The sequence below is a fragment of the Haliotis cracherodii genome, unplaced genomic scaffold (assembly GCF_022045235.1).
Source record: "Haliotis cracherodii isolate W230 unplaced genomic scaffold, xgHalCrac1.p SCAF_5, whole genome shotgun sequence".
Taxonomy (NCBI): Eukaryota; Metazoa; Mollusca; class Gastropoda; order Lepetellida; family Haliotidae; genus Haliotis; species Haliotis cracherodii.
The window spans coordinates 25,516,268-25,537,035 of NW_027266308.1; the positions used below are offsets into that span (position 1 = coordinate 25,516,268).

Here is a 20,768-nt window from a genome sequence, read left to right on the forward strand (position 1 = left end):
CTGAAATGAAAATATTTTAAGATATTGTGCGGTTAATTGTTTTTTTAATTTAGAATTGACTTCAATACTTTTTTGCGTTTATGGAGCCGGTGTGCGAACTGTAAATCAGTACATAACTCCACATTGAAGCAAATTCTCATCAATACGTGTATCAGCAATAATAAGTTTGTTTGTTTGTTTGTTGTTTAACGCCGCCCTCAGCAATATTCCAGCTATATGACAGCGGTCTGTGAATAATCGAGTCTGGACCAGACAATCCAGTTATTGACATCATGAGCATCGATCCACGCATTTGAGATACTATGACATGCATCAACCAAGTCAGCGAGCCTGACCATCCGATCCCGTTAGTCGCCTCTTACGACAAGCATGGGTTGCTGAAGACTTATTCTCTACCCGGATCTTCACAGGTCCATTACTAGTATCTATTATTACAGTATATAACCAATATCATGGAACATCATCTATGAAAGCTATCGACGAACAACTATTCTACCCTGGATCGTCATGGGTCCAATGATAAGTTCACAGACTACTGTTCACAATCTTCTAACTTAATCATTAATGCAAAAAAAGGATCATTAACGTTAGACAACAATACGAAATCAGTGACAGTATTCATCGCAATAATGCAACACAAGCCCCGCCCATTATATTATCAGCCAATCAGGAAACAGTAGTACGTTTGTGGGCGTGGTCTAATTATGTTATAAATAAATGGCTTGGTTAGCCAATCAAATGCCACGGAATCACTTGCATATCATATAATAGACAGGTGCCCGCAAAGTAACTTTATTTGAAACTGAAAGAATCTCGACTTGCCAAAGTATTGTAGACTTACTTGCTCTTTTCTGATATATTTGTTTTAAATGTATTGTATGATATGTCACTGTGAAACTATTGCGGTCTATATTTTATGCAGGTCAAGGACATGGAGTCCTTCACATTTATCACAGAAGGTCACTCGCACTCTACACCCTGTGAAGAATCGGGTTAGGTTTGGTTTTTGCAACCCATGCTTATCGTAAGTGGCGACTAACGGTATCAGTTGGTCAGGGTCGTTGACTTGGTCTTTTGGATGATACATGTCATCGCATCCCAATTTCTTAGAACGATGCTCATGATGTCAGTCACTGGATTGTCTGGTTCAGACTCGATTATTTGTAGCTGAGTTTAATATTGCTGAGTGCCGTGTTATAAAACAAAAAAAAACACATTCGAACACTTACTGCTTCCAGGTCATCCCAGGTCATGTAGCTAAATATCCCAAAGACATAATTACAGGGCATGACATCCTTCATTTCAAGCAGGGTCCATGTGCACAAAGCGATCATAGCTTTTAGCTATGACATGATTCAGTGTGGGTATTTCATGTGCCCTTCCTTTGAAACAGGTCATATCAGAACATAGATTCCTTCAGTTTATTACAGGTCAACCCAGGACACGGAAGAAGGTCATATAGGACGTAACGAATTTAACCTGAGAAGATCACAATGCCTTTAACCTAGGAAGATCAAAATGCCTTTAACCGAAAGAAGATCACAATGTATTTAATCTGAAGAAGATCCCACTGTCATTTACCTTGGAAGATGACAATGTCTTTAACCCAAAGAATTCACAATGTCTTTAATCTGAAGAACACCACAATGTTTTTAATCTGAAGAAGATCACAATCCCTTTAACCTAGGAAGATCACAATGCCTTTAACCTTGGAAGATCGCAATGCCTTTAACCTAAAAAAAATTACAATGTCTTTAACCTAGGAAGATCACAATGCCTTTAACCTTGGAAGATCGCAATGCCTTTAACCTAAAAAAAATTACAATGTCTTTAACCTAGGAAGATCACAATGCCTTTAACCTTGGAAGATCGCAATGCCTATAACCTAAAAAAAATTACAATGTCTTTAACCTAGGAAGATCACAATGCCTTTAATCTGAAGAAGATCACATTGCCTTTAACCTAGGAAGATCACATTGCCTTTAACCTAAAGAAGATCACATTGCCTTTAACCTAGGAAGATCACAATGTCTTTAACCTAAAGAAGATCACATTGCCTTTAACCTAGGAAGATCACATTGCTTGTAACCTAATGAAGACCACAATGTCTTTAATCTGAAGAAGATCACATTGCCTTTAACCTAAAGAAGATCACAATGCCTTTAACCTGAAGAAGATCACATTGCCTTTAACCTAGGAAGATCACAATGTCTTTAACCTAAAGAAGATCACATTGCCTTTAACCTAGGAAGATCACATTGCTTGTAACCTAATGAAGACCACAATGTCTTTAATCTGAAGAAGATCACATTGCCTTTAACCTAAAGAAGATTACAATGTCTTTAATCTGAAGAAGATCACATTGCCTGTAACCTGAAGAAGATCACATTGCCTTTAACCTAAAGAAGATCACATTGCCTTTAAGCTAGGAAGATCACATTGCTTGTAACCTAATGAAGACCACGATGTCTTTAATCTGAAGAAGATCACATTGCCTTTAACCTAAAGAAGATCACAATGTCTTTAATCTGAAGAAGATCACATTGCCTGTAACCTAAAGAAGATCACAATGTCTTTAATCTGAAGAAGATCAAAATAACTTCAACCTGATGAACTTGGTCCTCACCCAAGGTAATGAAATTAAAGCATATAATTTGAAGAAACGGGTAGTGCGAGACACCTGGTCTTCCATCTCATGCATGTTATCACAGGTCATATACAGGTCTTCCACAGACACATTTATTCACTGATTATTCTCGAGCTACAGCACAAGCAAACAGCTGACCAACACAGCATCGGCCCGACTTAGCGCTATGCTGCGGCTCTCGAAACTTCCGTACTTTAACACGTTCTTACGACAGACGTAACGTTACGGTGTCTTTGTCCAACGGAGCCCAGCTGACATAATCTTCATGTGGCGAACGTAGCCAATCTGACCGATTGCGGACAATTGATGTCCGCCTGGCCAGGTGACATCAATGTGGCTCTCAGTGAACAGCTGTCATTGGCTTGTCTAAGTGTGTTATCATCCCACACATACAGTAGTCAATAACACAATGTAGGTCACAGATATTCGCATTTGCCATGAACGTATAAATCACATATATCAAAGCCGTGGATACAATAATGTTGACATTAATTCTGTCTACACACGTTAAAAATGTAATTAGATTTGCATAAATTACGTTTAGACTATTATAAACATATGTTATTATCCCTGAATACTATAAACCAGGGCTGTATTATATCTAAACTTTTTATAATTCCTTTGCAATGTGTCACCAGCACAATACGCCTATATTCTACAGTAGGTTTCAATGTCAACCTTACTAATTCTATGAAATCGTATCTCTTCGGCCTCTTGGTCTAGAATCAAGATAATAAATTAGTAATAAAGTCCAACTCAAGTCTAGAATTATTTGGCAAATATTGATTACCTCAGCTCTGATATTAGGGACTATTCTGAGCTCCATTTGGATTTTCATTCATATTTTGTGCATATATATTATTAAATAAGATAACTTTATTTCTGATACTAAATGTCAGTCTAGCGTGGATTCTGCATGCTATCTACCCCTGGTTTGTCGGTAATTCAGTATTGCGTCTGTAATATTGTGGCGTAAAACGGCATTCACTCACAAACTATGGATGTGTTGGAAATATCCCAGGTGAACATGCCTCATTGACGTTGGGCAGTTAAGGGCAGTCATTATCCATACCCTGGGGGCATAAAAAGTGCGCTGGTATTAACGGTCAATATGTGTGATACCGTACCGTTATTACCACGTGAGAACAACAAATTAGCCGCGGTTTGAATGACCAATGGTCATTCGCTAGAACCATTACCGTGACACTATCGCCGTGTGGATCTCCAGCCATACTAAACAAGCATCATTAACACTCCCATCACGGGGTCGGGGGGTCGTGTGTTGTGTTTCAAGTGAGACTGACCACGAGATTGACCTGAGGACGCGGTTTACTGTTACACCCAGCAAGTGCTTTCAAGGTCAAGGATGTTGTTATTCCAGAACTCTTAAAAATGCTTGTACTTAATCACTTCTTAGAAATATTATTAATATGATAAGTTATTATTTTCAATAATAATGATATAAATAAACATATAATTTTAAAAATGTATTAAAATATAATAAAAAATAATATTTAAAAGTATCAACGTTATAAATCCGGCATTCATGATTTTTTTTCTGATCAAGATATAAAAAACCCTCATTATTTTAAATTTATTTCTAAATTGCAAAACTAAATATTACTAATTTTTCGCATTGACATGGTATCAAGGAACCGTTGTAGTATCACGCTGATGGGAAATATAACAATAGCAAAGAAACTTTGATATAGAAATATTAAAAGAATACAAAACTCGCAAACCGATGACCTGCCCAGAACGGACTTGAGCAAAAGGTCTGGCGAAAGAAAGTATGCACCCATGTTTAATCGTGGCTAAAAATGAAACGAACAAGAAATGGTCATTTGATGTTAGTGTATTTGATACGGGTATCGGAGGCGATATAACATGTACATCTCAATAAGTATCTCACAGCAAGTCAGCCTAGTAACGTTTTGACAACGTTTGTAATATTTTGGTCAAATCCAATTTTCAAGTGTATACTTGAACCTTTCCCCCGGCAGTTTATTTTAAGAAATCAGCAGCTGCATGCATGGTAATTATGATATTGGAATGTTTGGATAGGATCACCATGTTAATATATAACTTAAAATACCATATTGTGCTTATTGTCGTAAACTTATTTTATGACCTAAGATATCGAAAAAAAGGACATCAATATTTCCATTGACCATCGTGGCTAATTCAAAACGAAAGAACAAAGAATAATCAGTTTCGATTATTTTCCTAAACAGATTCCTTTGTGTGTGAAAGTCAAAATAGCGCTGAAAATTATATGAATGGATACAAAATCAGTGTTGACACCAGATGTTCGCGGACACGATAAGCATGCCCTGTCCTACCACATTCGTCAGAATTAAGATGCATTCCCATTATGACGATTCTAACATACTAAAGTATGTAGGGCGGTCGGGTAGCCTAGTGGTTAAGGCGTTCGCTCGTCACGCCGAAGACCCGGGTTCGAATCCCAACATGGGTACAATGTGTGGAGCCCATTTCTGGTGTCCCCCGCCGTGATATTGTTGGAATATTGCTAAAAGCGGCGTTAAACCAAACTCACTCACTAAAGTAAGTGTGACAGAGGAATTCCGACTTTTTGAATGAGTGAATGTGTTTTAACACTGCAGTCAGAAATATTCCAGCAATGTCACAGCGACCTGTGAACAATCATGTTTCGGGCAGACAAACAAGTGAGCGAAAATATGAGCAACGACCCAGTGGGTCACGATGACACGCAGTCAACCAATTCGCCTGACCACCGGATCACTTCACATGTTCTTACAGTCACAAAGTTACCGAGGGCGAAAAGGGCGATTAATGAGTAAAATTCAATAGTATCTCACGCGTGTTGTAAAGGTCTACTAATGAGGATTGCGTGATTACAGTGTTTGTTCTGGGTAACTGACTCTGACCTTGAAAGCCCTTATCCTGCTGGAATTCATCCCTGAGCAGCTAATCAATACATTCATCACTAAAACACTGGAAACAATTACTAATTACGTCTGTAATAAGTTCGAGTTTAAACTACTGGCTTAATGGCTTTGCGCTCAGATATCATGTTTATGAGATCGAATTAATCAATTTCCAGCTAAACACAATTCAAATGATATATGTAGTATTTTTCAACAGTGCACAATATTAATGCCAAGATCACATGTCGTGACTGTTTCCATGATAGAAATTATCGATACTTTAATAAAACTAATGAGAATACCTGATCGAAACGTTACACACACACTTAATCATATTTTATTATAGTCGACCCTTAGCACAAGGACAATCAAGTTCCCACGCGGCATTAATGACGTCATCGATAGTCCAGGAGTCTATGGTGACCGCGGTCAAGGTAGAAGCCACGCTCTCAGCCTGGTCGGACAAATGACCAAGGGCGTTTATGCTTGTGTATTACCTGTTTATGGCCTGTAAAAAACACTCCAGGTGAAGAACTTAAGAGGCTGCAAATCAACTGATGACGTGAAGCACGCGAACTCAGCATAGAGGAGTTAGTTAAAGGGTTCAGTATAACCAGTCGGTCTAATTATTGCTGCTGAGGTGCAGCGCCGCAGACAGGTAGGCCTTGTTCTTTGTTAGGCGTTGGCTACTGATTGGTGTTGAAGACATTACCCTTTGTACAACACAACCATTGCAGCTAGTTGGGTTACTTGATAACAGTCATTTGGTAAGTGTTTCCCAGGGCTATTTCCTGGCGATAGACCAACTTCCTTGAAAGAAAAAGACCCGTTATTTTAACGAGACTAAAGAGTATTACATAAACATATTCTAAAATGCTAAGTTCATATTGCATTACAGTAAACTACGGTTATAACGAACTCAAAGGGACCACTAATTAGTTCGTAATAACCGTAGTTCGTTATAAGCATATATACAGCATATATGCAACAAATGGCCGGGACTAAAAAACGTGTTCGTTATATCGGTAAGTTCGTTAAAAGCGTGTTCGTTATAAACGTAGTTTAATGTTTTGAAAGGGAGTGAGGGCGCCCCGTTGGCACAGCGTTCGCTCGTTACACCGAAGTCCTCGTTCGATGCCCAAGCTGGGAACAATTTGTGACGTTGCTGTAATGTTGATGATGGTGTGTACCTTTTCACTCTCTCGCGTGTCTGGAGTGGTTGAGTGAGATATGGTTTTGGCAATATTCCAGCAATACCACGGTGGGGAATACCGGAAATGGGCTTCACATATTGTACCCATGTCGGGAATCGAAGCCGGGTTCCCAGTTCCATTCCCCTGATGGGTACAATGATCCCCCACACGCACGAACACGCACACACCCCACCGATATCAATAAGTTATGCACCCACCCCACTCTGCATCTCTTGTCAAAGGTCACCGTGGAGTTCCAACATGTGGAATCTATACAGCCATGGAATTCAAACATTTAGTTAACCGTATTTATGTACATTCCTGGAAATATGAACATCAAAGACGGAACCTCAGCTTCCCTATGTCGCGCTGCTGCAGGCGGCCCAAGTCGCCGGGTCAGTTGCGGGCAGTAATTTCACGCCGTGCCGCTAACAGTCTAAGTCACTAAGTCACAAGTTATTCGTCCTGTCACTTCGCCGATAGTGCAGATTTTCTGTGTCACAATAAATTAGAAGTTACGACCGACACTACTTTTCGGTGTTTTACGCACTGACAACCTCCTTGGCTGTCATTATACATGCTGTGATTGTAGCCTGCCTTAGTGGGAGAACGGTACCTTGTCAATACCAAGATGACACAGATGCAGCTGCAACAATGCACGTGTACTGCTTCTACACATAATGCACGTGCTCTGATTTTGTGGACACAATGCAATGGTCACCGGATTCCTGGACACAGTGTTCTGTTTAGACTAACATCTAGTCACTGAAATGAACATATGGTACAGAAAAATAGTTGTTAAATTATCTTGATAAAAATTTAATAAAAGGAGCCCAGACTCTCTTCATTTTCAGATACTGAAGAAATCTAGACTTGCCAAACATTATAGACTTGCATGGGCTGTATTTTATATATTTGTATCAGGGTCTTTAAGAGAGACTATTAAACTAACATTTTGTCTCTGAAATCTTATATTACACAATATCCTTCTTGACTCTAAAAAAAATAAAAATTCCTACGCTGATTTCAGAATGGAATAGAGCTAGCTTGAGCTGGCTAGACTTGCTTTTGTAAGCATTTCTAGATTATTATTTTTTCATAAAATAAATATATTCCACGGTCATGGTGCAGGACTAGAGAGACTGTTCTGTTCTCTAGGACACGATACGTATGTTCATTTAGACACATTGGATACTGGTTGGGAAACAATAGGGTCTGTTTACTAGGATATAAACACATCATCTTTAAGGTGCATTTAAGAAGCTGGAGTTATGGAGACAAAGTTGACTTGTGGATGTCAACTTCCTTTATTCTTTCAGAGCGACGTTTCAATACGGATGCTAGTTCATTTCCCAAGCAAACGTTGCTTATATTCTTTCAACGAGACGTTTCTGTACAGATCCTATACCTTTATTAATTTAGAAGAAAGTCCTTGAAATCCACAACACGATTCACATGCACACTTTCCTAGGACCCGCGTTCGGCTTTTTAAGGACACAACACACGTGTACTGTCTTGGAATATATATATTTTTTTGACACAATAAATGTGTACATATTTTCTTGGCACCCTACATGTGTCTTGCCTTCTGGGACATGTACAAAACACGTACACTATGTCGAAAATAATAATTTGAGTATAATATTACAAACCGTCAATTGTCCCTTGTCAGTGTGTTCATAAGTAAGCTATGTGAAGCACTTGTCCGAATTCTGCCTCGTTATAAAGCTCAGTCATGTACCAGCTGGCGAAGGTAAGGAGATGGTAGTTTTATGGGCAGTATTTACGCTGACGCGGCAAGATATAAACCTGATCTACAGGTTGTCGGTGGTTTCCACATGGCTGAGATATCAAGAAGAGGGACAAGAGGTCATTTAACAATAATCATGTGGGGAAGCGAACCCGGTCTTTCTGGGTGAGGGGGCACGGGTGGCCCAGTCGTCTAAGGCGTGGCGATTCGCTGTGTCCCTTGGGCACGCCAGAAACCTATATTTGTGTGTTCGAATCTCGGTTCGCCCGATTATGTTTCTAGGTTTGTCAGCACCATACCCGTACTCGTGGGTTTCACCGAAGTGGTAAACGTCTGAGACCTGCATCACTTCGGGCTTTCCTCCCACATTAAGCTGACACGCCGTGATATAACTTGGATACTGTTAAAAGCGGCGTTAAACCCAGCTCACTCACTCACTCACTTTCTGGGTGATAACAGAACGCTTTAACCACAAGGCTACCCCTTCGACGTCGAATCCCCATATGGGAAGATATGGGAGATATGAGAAGGTGAAATGGGGTTAACGTTCAATATACCATGCCGCAATTTTTAACAAGGCTACCCCACTCAGACACAGTATACTTACCCTGAGCCGACCAGTCCTTGTCCAAGCGCCAGGCAGGAGATATCAAGTGCCATCATTAACCATATTTTGGTAGGAACGACATGGAGTGGATAAGTTCTCTTTGTAAATGATTTTAGTGTATAAGATTAAGGTATGGATTATGAATGGATTATAATGAACCCGGACAAGACAAAACATTGGCTAACAGCACCAGCAACGACAGTGTGCCCAAACCATCATTCCCAACATAGGTTCCTTTATCGCCGAGAGACCTTTAGAGGGACACTTAACGCAGAGGTCGTTAACATGACGAGGCACACAACTTGTACTCGCGACGTTCTTAACCATTCTGGGGCGGTCGGGGAGTGGTTAAAGCGTTCGGTCGTCACGCCGAAGACCTGGGTTCGATTCCCGACATGGGTACAATGTGTGAAGCCCATTTCTGGAGTCCCCTGGAGTATTGCTAAAAGCGGCGTAAAACCATACTCACTCACCCACTCACTAAACCATACTGTGAACACCTGGTGTCGTCACGTGTTATTTTATCATATTCATGGTCAATACACTACGACACTGTAGTAACTGTGAACTGTCAATACGTTATCCATCCGCTTTTCCAAAGGCATTTACTATCACACGCCCAGCTGATCAGCTTGGGGCTGTTTTGATGATAAGGAGACATTGATTACATTATCTAACTGACCGATAACAGACTTATTGTGTATACTGTTAATCGATATACTTTGCTTTAGAAATTACCTTTAGGATTTTAACAATACGTTTGTTTTCGAGAACAATTGAAAATGGTAATTGACTTCTGATACTGATAAGTATGTGATGCCACGTGTTGGTAGATCGATGGTGTGCTGGAACCAGGAAGCGCAACTATGCTGCGTGCATATAGATTCAACGTAACGGAACATTGGTTCATATGACTAACCTTCATGCAACTCTGAATTTATGTAGACAATATAAGCACATGTAGTTATCGGAGGGGCCCGCGAAGAACCGGGTCAGAAAAGATCTTCTGCAACCCATGCTTGCCGTAACAGACGCCTATGCCTGTCTATGACTCTGTTTAAGAGGCGATTAATGCGATCGGGTGGTCAGGCTTGCTGACTTGTTTGATGCATGTCATCGTGTCCCAATTGCGTGGATCGATGCTCATGATGTCCACGACTGGATTGTCTGGTCAAGACTCGATTATTTACAGACCGCCGTCATACAGCTGGAATATTTCTGAGCGCGGCGTTTAAGGAGAGGGTTGGTAATCGGGTTCGGGGGGGGGGGGGGGGGGGGGGTTGTGGTGAGTAGTGATGGAGAGTTTTGAATTGGAATATTTTTACAAAGAAATCAGATATTATATTTCAATTATTAATGGTTCAGTATATTTCGTTGCTAATCGAATGCATGTGAACATTGTTTTCAGCCGATTGTAGCAGAATTATGATACTACCTCGTGCACATTGGCTTCAGGCGTCGACCCCTAACATGACTTGAGGGAGTGTTTAACCATAGGCCACCGACCCTATGTCCGATGTACCGGTAAGGGACCAAAGCAGCCAATGATAAGATGATCAACTCGCGTCACACCCAATCTCATTTAAATCAGATCTAAGTTCTCGCTGCCGCTAAACAAAGAGGACATCCCAATACGGGTCACGTCAGAACGACCTTTCGCGAACTTTGACCGACCACTGAAATGTCTAACAAGAAGTCGACATCAGCCAATTAGAAAGCAGCTTTCTCGAGTTTTACGGCACTCCATTTCAGACTATGCTTGAAAAATATGTTGACACAGTTCTCGATTAAAATTTTTTTGAAAACTGAACAAACGAACATTCCGGAATGTCTAATATATGGTTGAGATTGTATGGCAGTGCTTTCCGCTTATTGTGCAACGCCTCCCCCGATCAAATGTTTATAGCTAGAGATAGACGATAAATTTGACGGAATCAGCCGTAACTGTCGTTCGGAATACCCCGTGTTAACGTTTTCGAGGTTGTATGACCAGAAAACACATTCCGAATGTCACTTTCATGATCTGGTAAGCTATGCTTTCATTGGTCGTATGAAAGGTCGCTCTGACGTGACGCGTAATGGGATGTCCTCAGATCTTTGTTTAGCGATAGCGAGAACTAAGAGCTGATTTAAATGAGATTGTGACACATCTGCATTACCATGTAACCTTTGCCACCCGTTCAGTAGATATAAAACTACGAACATGGAATTGCGGATTACCTGTCTTGCGGAGGTATTTACAGCACTCATTCACTAGGGACAGCTAATCCTTAATTCCTTTGATCTTTGCCATGTCACGAAATAAAGAAAACGTATGAAATGCCAATCTCCCAGATTTTCACTGAAACCAACCTATTGTTTGCATGACGTAATGTTAACAATTTATGACGTCATGAAACATAGGTTGACGTCATATAATACTGTAGTTAACAAAAAACACTGTGACGTCATATCGCTTCAACCGACCAATTATCATTAAAATGCACACGTGTATATATATCAGGTGATAACACTCGATCGTTCGTCACCTATGGGGATTTATTTTGTTGTCGCGGATTCAGCATTTATCAGTTGAATTTGACCATGGAACAGATTCTGTTGTTTTGATTAAATAAGTCCTTACTTGTTTCGGTCAGGGAGAAAGCCATGTGGGTATCAGATAGGGTAGGAGACATAACGCTACGGAAGCGCTTTCCTTCACAAGCGTTGTCAGCAAAAAACATCCAACTGTGAATTTTTTAGCTTACCTTCCAGCTGTCCTATATATGTTTGTACGTTCAGACCAGAGATTACACAGTGCGTGGCGTGTTTTTTCGATTTGGTTGACTGACCCATTTGGGGATAGTTTATCTGTCCGGTGACAGGTGAGTGGCTTCGATCTGGATCACTGTCTGAAAGGCTGACATGAATGTCCTTGAGATGACTGCGAACTATCTTTGTCCCGATACGTCTGACAGCATCTTCATCTACAACACAATCTGAAACAACATCTCAGCCAAATTACATTATCCCTGACATCGCCAACACAACATCATCATCCCCGACACTACTGACCATTACATCCCTGACACTACTGACCATTACATCCCCGACACTACTGACCTCATCACCAACACTACCGATCACATCACCAACACTACTGACAACGACATCACCAATTCAACTGACCACATTCCCTACAGTACCGATCCCGACATCACAAACACGTCTTCAATCCTTGCCATCACCAACACTACTGACCACATCAACACTACTGACCACATAACAAACACTACTGCCCACATCATCACTACTGACCACATCACCAACACTACTGACCACATCATCACTACTGACCACATCAACACTACTGACCACATAACAAACACTACTGACCACATCAACACTACTGACCACATCATCACTACTGACCACATCAACACTATTGACCACATAACAAACACTACTGACCACATCAACACTACTGACCACATCAACGCTAAATGATCACATCACCACTGACCACATAACAAACACTACTGACCACATCACAAACACTACTGACCACTTCCACACTACGGACCACATCAACACTACTGATCACATAAGAAACACTACTGACCACATCAACACCACTGACCACATCAACACTAAATGATCACATCACCACTGACCACATAATCAACACCACTGACCACATAACCAACACTACTGACCACATAACCAACACCACTGACCACATCACCAATACCAATGACCACATCACCAACACCACTGACCACATCACCAATACCAATGACCATATCACCAACACCACTGACCACATCACCAATACCACTGACCACATCACCAACACCACTGACCACATCACCAATACCAATGACCACATCACCAATACTAATGACCACATCACCAACACCACTGACCACATCACCAATACCAATGACCACATCGCCAACACCACTGACCACATCACCAATACCAATGACCACATCACCACACCACTGACCACATTGCCAACACAATTGACCACATCACCCATACCACTGACCACATAACCAACACTACAGACCACATCAACACCACTGACCACATTGCCAACACAACTGACCACATCACCCAAACCACTGACCACATAACCAACACCACTGACCACATCACCAATAACACTGACCACATAACCAACACTGATGATCATGACCACATTAACACTACTGACCACATCAACACCACTGGCCACACCACTAACACTACTGACCACATCCCCCACACTACTGACCACATCACCAACACCACTGACCACATCACCAACCCTGCTGACCACATCACCAACACTGCTGACCACATCCCCCGCACTGCTGAGCACATGACCCACACTACTGACCACATCACCACACCACTGACCACATCACCAACACTACTGACCACATCACCAACACCACTGACCACATCACCAACACCACTGACCACATCACCAACACCACTGACCACATCACCAACACCACTGACCACATCACCAACACCACTGACCACATCACCAACACTACTGACCACATCACCAACACCACTGACCACATTACCAACACCACTGACCATATCACCAACACCACTGACCACATCACCGACATCACTGACAACATCACTAATACCACTGACCACATCGCCAATACCGATGACCACATCACCAACACCACTGACCACATCACTAATACCACTGACCACATCACCAACACTACTGACCACATCACCAACACCACTGACCACATCACCAAAACCACTGACCACATCACCAACACCACTGACCACATCACCAACATCACTGACCACATCACTAATACCACTGACCACATCACCAACACTACTGACCACATCACCAACACCACTGACCACATCGCCAATACCGATGACCACATCACCAACACCACTGACCACATCACCAACATCACTGACCACATCACTAATACCACTGACCACATCGCCAATACCGATGACCACATCACCAACACCACTGACCACATCACCAACACCACTGACCACATCACTAATACCACTGACCACATCACCAACACTACTGACCACATCACCAACACCACTGACCACATCACCAACACCACTGACCACATCACTAATACCACTGACCACATCACTAATACCACTGACCACATCACCAACACCACTGACCACATCACCAACACTAATGACCACACCAACACCACTGACCACATCACCAACACCACTGACCACATCACCAACACCACTGACCACATCACCAACACTACTGACCACATCACCAACATTGATGATCACATCACCACTGACCACATAACAAACACTACTGACCACATCAACACTACTGACCACATCAACACCACTGACCACATCACCAACACCACTGACCACATCACCAACATTGATGGTCACATCACCACTGACCACATAACAAACACTACTGACCACATCAACACTACTGACCACATCAACATCACTGACCACATAACAAACACTACTGACCACATCAACACTACTGACCACATCAACACCACTGACCACATCACCAACACTATCGATCCCGACTTCACCAACACGTCTTCAATCCCCACCACAACAAACACAACTGTTCATTCCCGCCAGTACCACCCCCCACAAGATAACCGCCTCGCTTCTTCGTTAGACTCTCACATAACTGTACTGGTTAATTAAGCAAACGTTGTTATATATAGAACTGCCATTAAGAGGTTCCTGAAGATAATGTTAAATAACTATTTACTTCTCCATTGTGTTCTCAAGGTTAGTGTGTTAATCGCTGTGGCTAATCATCCTGATATAATCAGCTGCGGTCTAAAGATTTTGGTATAAAAGTTTCAATTCGTGCATTCAACATATGGCTTCTTGTATCGATCGTAATTACCGACTCGTTTCCATGACAACGATTTTTATGATTCATTACTTTGAATTTAAACCTGATGAAAATCTTTGACCAGGCCGAATGGTGTATCGTTATTTTACCTTGCCGCTACTTGCGGTGAAATTGGGTTGCAGAAGATTTTATGTCGAAGCTGACTAAGATGTTAAAGATGTTAAAAGAGTGAGATGATTTTTTTCTGGTTTTGATTTAGTTTAATTCTTATTCCTCGCGTGGTCAGTATACAAAAGAACAGCGCGGACTTTCATCACGAGACTGTGTGTATTTTATCCAAACATTGTACTGTTCAAGATAACATTTGTCATACTACGACGATTTGGAGCGTCAATTCCGAGTCCAATTGATTGCGTGAGATTGTTTACGCCGTTTTAGGAATATTCCAGCAATGTCACGGCGGGTGACACCAGAAATAGAGTGAGATGATTTTTTTCTGGTTTTGATTTAGTTTAATTCTTATTCCTCGCGTGGTCAGTATACAAAAGAACAGCGCGGACTTTCATCACGAGACTGTGTGTATTTTATCCAAACATTGTACTGTTCAAGATAACATTTGTCATACTACGACGATTTGGAGCGTCAATTCCGAGTCCAATTGATTGCGTGAGATTGTTTACGCCGTTTTAGGAATATTCCAGCAATGTCACGGCGGGTGACACCAGAAATAGAGTGAGATGATTTTTTTCTGGTTTTGATTTAGTTTAATTCTTATTCCTCGCGTGGTCAGTATACAAAAGAACAGCGCGGACTTTCATCACGAGACTGTGTGTATTTTATCCAAACATTGTACTGTTCAAGATAACATTTGTCATACTACGACGATTTGGAGCGTCAATTCGAGTCCAATTGATTGCGTGAGATTGTTTACGCCGTTTTAGGAATATTCCAGCAATGTCACGGCGGGTGACACCAGAAATAGAGTGAGATGATTTTTTTCTGGTTTTGATTTAGTTTAATTCTTATTCCTCGCGTGGTCAGTATACAAAAGAACAGCGCGGACTTTCATCACGAGACTGTGTGTATTTTATCCAAACATTGTACTGTTCAAGATAACATTTGTCATACTACGACGATTTGGAGCGTCAATTCGAGTCCAATTGATTGCGTGAGATTGTTTTACGCCGTTTTAGGAATATTCCAGCAATGTCACGGCGGGTGACACCAGAAATAGGCTTCATGCATTGTACTCTTGTGGGTAGCCTAACCCGTGTCTTCGGCGTGACAATCGAACTTTTTAATCAACAGGCTACCCCACCTACCGACCTGAATGGTTCGCGAGGGAGTGGATAGGTACCTAACACTGACCACAACACAACCCTACACTGTGGTGAGTACACACTGACCACAACACTACTCACAATGACCACAACACAACCCCACACTGACCACAACACTACCCACACTGACCACAACACTACTCAAACTGATTACAACACTACCGACACTAACCACAACACTACCCCACACTGGCCACAACACTACTCACACTGACCACAACACAACCCTACACTGACCACAACACTACCCCACACTGACCACAACACTATCCTCACTGACCACAACACTACCCCACACTAACCACAACACTACCCTACACTGACCACAACACTACCCTACACTGACCACAACACTACTCAGACTACCCCACACTATCCTCACTGACCACAACACTACCCCCACTGACCACACCACTACCCCACACTGACCACAACACTACCCTACACTGACCACAACACAACCCTACACTGACCACAACACTACCCTCACTGACCACAACACTACTCACACTGACCACAACACTACCCATACTGACCACAACACAACCCTACACTGACCACAACACTACCCTACACTGACCACAACACAACCCTACACTGACCACAACACTACCCTCACCGACCACAAGACTACTCACACTGACCACAACACAACCCTACACTGACCACAACACTTCCCCACACTGACCACAACACAACCCTACACTGACAACAACACAACCCTACACTGACCACAACACTACTCACACTGACCACAACAATGCCCACGCTGACCACAACACTACTCACACTGACCACAACACAACCCTACACTGACCACAACACTTCCCCACACTGACCACAACACAACCCTACACTGACCACAACACAACCCTACACTAACCACAACACTACTCACACTGACCACAACACAACCCTACACTGACCACAACACTACCCACACTGACCACAACACAACCCTACACTGACCACAACACTACCTCACACTAACCACAACACAATCCCACACTGACCACAACACTACCACACACTGACCACAACACAACCCCACACTGACCACAACACTACCACACACTGACCACAACACTACCCCACACTGACCACAACACTACCGACACTGACCACAACACTACCCCACACTGACCACAACACTACCCTCACTGACCACAACACTACCGACACTGACCACAACACTACCCATACTGACCACAACACTACCCTCACTGACCACAACACTACCCCACACTGACCACAACACCCCCCACACTGACCACAACACTACCGACACTGACCACAACACAACCGACACTGACCACAACATCCCCCACACTGACCACAACACTACTCACACTGACCACAACACTACTCACACTGACCACAACACTACCCATACTGACCACAACACTACCCTCACTGACCACAACACTACCCCACTCAGACCACAACACTACCCTCACTGACCACAACACTACCGACACTGACCACAACACTACCCATACTGACCACAACACTACCCTCACTGACCACAACACTACCCCCCACTGACCACAACACCCCCCACACTGACCACAACACTACCGACACTGACCACAACACAACCGACACTGACCACAACATCCCCCACACTGACCACAACACTACTCACACTAACCACAACACTGCTCACACTGACCACAACACTACTCACACTGACCACAACACTACTCACACTAACCACAACACTACTCACACTAACCACAACACTACCCCACACTAACCACAACACTACCACACACTGACCACAACACAACCCCTCATCACTTACCATAACAACTCAGGCTGACCTAAATGGGTGAACACCTTATACTTGGACACGACGCACACATCCATAACAGACCCGTGAAGATCCGGGGTGGAATAGGTCTCCATCAACCAATGCTTTCCGTAAAAGGCGGCTATAACTGTCGTAAAAGGTGACTAACGGGATCGGGTGGTCAGGCTCGCTGATTTGGTTGATGCATGTCATCGATCCCAATTGCGCATGATAATAATCACTGGATTGTCGATTATTTACAGACCGCCGTCATGAAGCTGGAATATTGCTGAGTGCGTCGTTAAACAACAAACCAACCAACAACATCCATAACATCATGGGATCTTAGGCACGTGTTTCATATGTATTGGAACTGGAGCAGGGGAGGGGGGTCGCAACTCATTACTTTACTTAAAGGGCCTCGAACAACTACAATACACATTCGGCTCCTAATGGAGACATTCTTCACACAATCCCTCAGCTTAATCCGGGGCAGAGGACAAATCCCAAAATATTGACATAACCCACGGATGTATTAAGCACATGAGATAGTATCCCCCGTTTATTGACGTAATATATTACCAAGTAAGCATGACGGGGTGAGACATCAATTGACGTGACCCCGGGCAATCACGGACCACTCTGACAGGATAGATCTTTTCACTGCCTCTAAATCCCCGAACCGGAAACTCATCCGCCGTGATATATTTGGGATTATGTTTTACAATATGCGTATATGGCAAATATGTCTTGTCCAGGGGACATGGCTGGCGGCCGGAACCCGAGACTGAGCCGGGGACATCCCGGGGGTGGGACTTCACCTGGCGATCACACGATCCATCATAATTAATAGCTATGTGATCTTACAGGCCTAACACCACACACTGGACACCTGTAAATGTAGCAACGTGAGACATGGTAAAAACGTACAGCTGTGATAAACAAACGATGTACATATAACATGGTTATATCAAAATGTGCAGCTGTAGTATAATACCATGTCATAGATATGTATTATATATTGTACATATACCAAGCCATGGATATATCATATTGTGCAGCTGTAGAATACATGGTACATATACCACGCCATCTCTATATCATAACCCAGCTGTAGTATACAAGAGACACTATAGATACATATATATCATGGTATACACCTTCTGCACATCGATGGGATACCCTGACCTGTGCTATATTATGAAGCGCTTCGTTTCAAATGTCTAGTTTAGACTTAAACATTGTTTCGACTATATGTCTAGTATTTAAGGAGATTACTCGCGTTCGCCATGACATCGATGAAAACGTTGAATTTTCGCTCAGTGGCCTTACAATACTCGTCCATATCGATACGAGCCAGTTGTTAGTCAAAATAATCTTGACAGCGAGGAAAGCGAGGAAGATCTACCGAGTGAAGCCAATCAGTCTGATGTCAACACGGAAAGACTAGGAAACACAATCTGGTGTTATAGGCTATCCTGACATTTCTGAATAAAATTAATGATGTACGCAAAAGTTCCCTTTATATATTTACTCTTTTTCGATATAATTTCCGTTATTTTACTTGAATCGCACCATTTTATCAATGCTTTTGAGATTTGTGTAAAGTAGTATTCTGATTTAAGGGGTGAGTAAACGAGACTTAACTGTGAAAATGTAGAAAAGTTCAACCTGCATGTTTTGTGACTGATATAAGAGAGACTTTTCCTGCAGAATCAGACAAGGGTTCCAAGTACGCAAGACCATGAACTGAATATATGCCCACTACATAACCTTGTATTCTGTTCAATGCGCTTGGTCCTTTGTAATTGCTGTAGTCAATCATGGATTATATATGACAATGAGTGCTAAATACATTTTCGTAACCAAGTTCGTTCAGTTTATGTGGATCTCTCTCACAGACTGATGCCTAAAATGCAAGAATAACAAAACGACACGTCAAGTCGGTTGCCATAGATAACATCCCTTTATCCAAACTTTCCTCCTCGCTAAGTCGGCCTGTGCGCTCGGAAATTTCAAGAAATGACTCTTGGTACTTTTGTTTGACTAGTTCACCACATAGCCCACACAATGCCCAATTTTACGTCTTCAATGCCCAGATAATAACGGAAAATGACTTCATTGTCATGTAGATGAATGCATTGAAAATGAAACAAAATGGTGGACGTCTCTCCACTATGACGTCACAGCTACAACTGGGCCTTCAGCTGGGATTTCAATCTGCATTCGCGCAGGTTGTGGGATCAAAGCAGTTGTTTGTTGCTTTTTAGATAACAATGAAATCACATATGACTCTTTTTGGTGTAAATATGTTCTTTTTACGACTCTTTAACAAGTTTTATAAAGATTTTGTCAATAGATCTCTTTTAACCGGAACACTTTCAATTCCAAATGTCTTGTTAAAATATAAAAAAGCTCATGTCCATATGTCTAGATAAGGGCTAACACATTTGTCTGTATGTTGTGCTTTAAGTTAAAAAGTTAAATTCCGTGTACTTTGTTAAAACTAAACTGTTAGTTACATTGATCATGAATGTTAAGGACTGTTTATTGTCAGACCATATGTATGTTTACGTACTATAATCATACAATGATAATTAAAAAAACCCTCATGTATCACACTCTGATTAAAAATGTCCTATATACATACGTGGTACATCGTTTTCCTTGAGTGATCGATCTAAGTCTACG

The 20,768-nt window shown here is 42.1% G+C and overlaps 1 protein-coding gene across 1 annotated transcript in view; it reads right to left on the reverse strand.

Annotated features, from left to right (window-relative positions):
• Positions 1 to 12,075: 12,075 nt before the first annotated feature.
• Positions 12,076 to 20,768, reverse strand: part of LOC139443628 (SUMO-interacting motif-containing protein 1-like) — a 29,639-nt gene continuing 20,946 nt past the window's right edge. Inside the window, exons 3-5 of the mRNA XM_071224583.1 lie at positions 13,598 to 14,516; positions 12,826 to 13,092; positions 12,076 to 12,087 (exon numbers count right to left, since the gene is read on the reverse strand). Of these exons, the coding sequence (XP_071080684.1) occupies positions 12,076 to 12,087; positions 12,826 to 13,092; positions 13,598 to 14,516 (1,198 nt within the window). The remainder of the gene's footprint in view (positions 12,088 to 12,825; positions 13,093 to 13,597; positions 14,517 to 20,768) is intronic.